At 41.2% G+C, this 3,608-nt stretch overlaps 1 protein-coding gene across 1 annotated transcript in view; it reads left to right on the plus strand.

Moving 5' to 3' along the window:
* LOC111646348 (WAS/WASL-interacting protein family member 2-like) overlaps window positions 1-2,618 on the plus strand; it is an 11,875-nt gene extending 9,257 nt beyond the window's left edge. Inside the window, exon 10 of the mRNA XM_023395826.2 lies at window positions 165-2,618. Coding sequence (XP_023251594.1) covers window positions 165-205 — 41 coding nt within the window. The 3' untranslated portion in view covers window positions 206-2,618. The remainder of the gene's footprint in view (window positions 1-164) is intronic.
* Window positions 2,619-3,608: the final 990 nt, after the last annotated feature.

Raw genomic sequence — 3,608 nt, forward strand, 5'->3', positions numbered from 1 at the left:
GGGGGGGGGGGTGAGAGAGAGGGAGCAAGAGAGTGGGAGAGTGGGAGAGGGGGAGGGAGGGAGAGAGAGAGGGAGAGCGAGGGAGGGAGAGAGAGGGCGAGAGAGGCAGTTGTCACTTCACCTGAGGAAACCAAACATTGAGTCGTTCATTCTGTTTGTTTCAGTGATGAGAGGAGCTCCTCCCCTTCCTCCTGTCGGGAGGTGAACCATGGAAACTACAACACATCTGGACACACACACACACACACACACACACACACATCCTCCTCCATCCTGTTTAAAAACTTCTGCAGCCTCCATCTTCATTGTCCTCGCCTCCTCCATCACCGCCTCATCCTCGCTCACAGCTGATTGGCTGGCGGTCGGTCTGACAGAGAGACGAGTCGACCAATCATGTGTCTGAAGAGGAGGAGGATGAGGAGCAGCTTCTTCTTCTCTGGTCTGCACCAACCTTTAGGTTTTATTTTTATTTTTGCACTTGCACTTTTTGTTTGCAAGACCAACGAGCAGCTCCTCGTCCGTCTGGACATCGGGCACATGAAGAAGAACAGTTTGTGGAGCTGAAAGTTGCTGCAGGGACCTTTAGTGGTTTTCTGGTTCTGGTTCTCAGTGAAGGATCCACTGCAGTTCAACTGAGAGTAGGAAGTCTGGATCATGAACAGGAACACCTTGGCATTGTGGGAAGTTTTCTGTCTGGTCAGAAATCAGCTGACTGGAGGAGACCGCCTGTTGCCTGGTTACTGAAACGCTCCGTGACCAGGTGACGGTTAGTTACTTGTTAAGAAATGTCAGTCTGTGATTTAGCTTCACTTCCTGCTCCCGCGCTGCCAGCTCAGCTTTTATTAGTAGGTGTGTTGTTACGAACGTCTTTATGCTAAACTAAGCTAGGCTAGGCTAGGCTATGCTATGCTAGGCTAGGCTAACCACGTCTCATCTGAGCATCTAACACAAGAAAGAAAGTTACCAAAATGTTGAACTGTTCCTTTTAATGTTCATGATTCAGAGGAAAGACAAACTCACACTGAACTCAGCAACATGTCCATCAGCAGGTTGGACCTGGACCAAGACCAGAATCTGGATCTGGACCTGGACCAAGACCTGGACCTGGATCTGGATTTGGACCAGGACCAAGACCAGAATCTGGATCTGGACCTGGATCTGGACTGAGGGGTCCAGATTGACAGTAAACTGAACTGAAATCAGTTTTTATGACTTCCTGCTGAACCAACATGAAGAGGATAAAAACACCTGTACATACTTAAACTCACCTGTGTCATCATCATCAGACACACCTGTCCTGGTGATGTCAGCGATGAGACGTGCTTTATTTTGGAGGGACGCGACCTGATTCGACCTCCAGTGCAGAAAGGGATCAGTTTCTGACGAGGTCGAGTCTTTAAGTGCCAAGACTGAAGTGAACCAGAGAAACTCACCTGGACTCACCTGGACTCCTCCCCCTCCCCCTCTGTAACTAAACACTAACCTGTGGCATGTCGTCTTTGTCTGAGCAGCTTCAGCTTCTACAAGCAGTGTTAAATGATTACAAATGACTGAGAGCGGACTGATGAACGCACGTCAGCATGTTCAGGTTCACCTGACACATGACGTTCAGGTGAACCTGATGGACGCTCAGGTGAACCTGATGGACACTCAGGTGAACCTGATGGACGCTCAGGTGAACCTGATGGACGCTCAGGTGAACCTGATGGACGCTCAGGTGAACCTGATGGACGCTCAGGTGAACCTGACACACGACGTTCAGGGAAAAACTGTCTGGAATTTGAACAGAAAGTGAGACACATGATGTGATGTTAAACAATATAATAAATAATCTGAATTTTACAAGTTTAACGTCTCAGAATTTTGAGATGAAATTATAATTTTATGGGAAAACGTTGATATTTAGAGAATAAATTAATTAGAGCTGCAACTAATGATTATTTTCAGTATCAGTTGATCAGTTATCTGTGAATTATTGTCTCAGTTCAGACGTTTTTTTCTTGTTTTCACATTGATGAAGAAAAAATCTAATATTTTTCATCTTTGTTTGAAAATTGACATTAAAATCAAATGAATTGTCTAAATAAATGCTGATGAATTTTCTTTCCATAAATTACTCAGTCGTTAAGTGTTGCAGCTCTAACATTAATAATGTTGAAGAGTAAAAATTCATTTTATGGGTAAAAAGTCAGAATGTGAGTAAAGTAACGTTACAAGAGAAAAGTCATTAAAGTCATTATTACAACAAAAGTAATTTTACAAATAAAGATAAAAACTGCAGGAATACAAGAATAAATTCATCAAGAAAAAAGATAATTGTCATAATTATTAGTGTGTAATATCACAAGTCACATCATGTTTATTATGAGTATAGTCATAATGTCACAAGTAGAAATTAAAGTAAAAGAATAAACTGGAGAAAATATCTCAAATTAAAAGTAAAGTTGTTGCTCAGATCAAAAGTTAAAACTCCAGAAGAGAATGAAGCGATAATGTTACAATAAATAAAGACGTCTCACATTATTAGGACTTTTTTTAACTTTATTCTCATGATGTTGTGACTTTTCTCACGTGACATTGACTTTTTTTCTCGGCTTATATTAAAACCTTTTCCCAGAGTTCTGTGCGGCGTGACGCTCCGTTCTTTAGTTGTCTAACAGTTTCTCTCTCTGTGCATGTACGACATGTTGTTTATTTTATGTCATGTGACCGAGCACTTTTCTGTTCCAACGTTTCACTAATAACAAATGAGCTCAAACAGCCTCGTTACTGTTATTTAGTGATGATTTTATTTTGTGACCGGCCCTTTCTATCAACATGGAGCTGGTCTTCTTCACTGGATCTGCAGCTTCAGTCCCAGTTAAAGATGCATCAAGTCTGCTGCAAATATATCAACTGCAGCTTTATCCCCATTCACCTCCATTTACCTCCATTTACCTCCATTTACCTCCATTCACCTCCATTCACCTCCATTTACCTCCATTCACCTCCATTTACCTCCATTCATCCCCATTTACCTCCATTCACCTCCATTTACCTCCATTCATCCCCATTTACCTCCATTCACCTCCATTCACCTCCATTCACCTCCATTCACCTCCATTCACCTCCATTCATCCCCATTTACCTCCATTCACCTCCATTCACCTCCATTCACCTCCATTCATCCCCATTTACCTCCATTCACCTCCATTCATCCCCATTTACCTCCATTCACCTCCATTCATCCCATTCACCTCCATTTACCTCCATTCAAATCAATGGTGGTTTTTGTTTGTTTTTATTTGTTTTTACGATATGTTTTCCTTGAACAAAATAAAGACATGAACAAACTTAAAAATAGCAAATGACAGAAAAATATACAAAACATAGCTGTTGTTTTTTTAATTTCCATTTTTTAATATTTTAAAACAATTAAAATCGTTAAAGATTGATGGTGTTTTATTGTTCTTCCAAACTTTGAACCATAATTTAGACTGAAAGTTATGATGACATCAGAATTACCTGTAGTGTCTGAACTTTTCCTCTGTATTAATCTATATCATATCTGACACCAGGAAACATGTGAATATGAATATACAGTCGATGCATTTTTAACTGCCCCCCCC

This window comes from Seriola lalandi, unplaced genomic scaffold (assembly GCF_002814215.2).
Source record: "Seriola lalandi dorsalis isolate HSWRI2012SDOR001 ecotype SW California unplaced genomic scaffold, Sedor1 jcf7180002054969, whole genome shotgun sequence".
Classification (NCBI taxonomy): domain Eukaryota; kingdom Metazoa; phylum Chordata; class Actinopteri; order Carangiformes; family Carangidae; genus Seriola; species Seriola lalandi.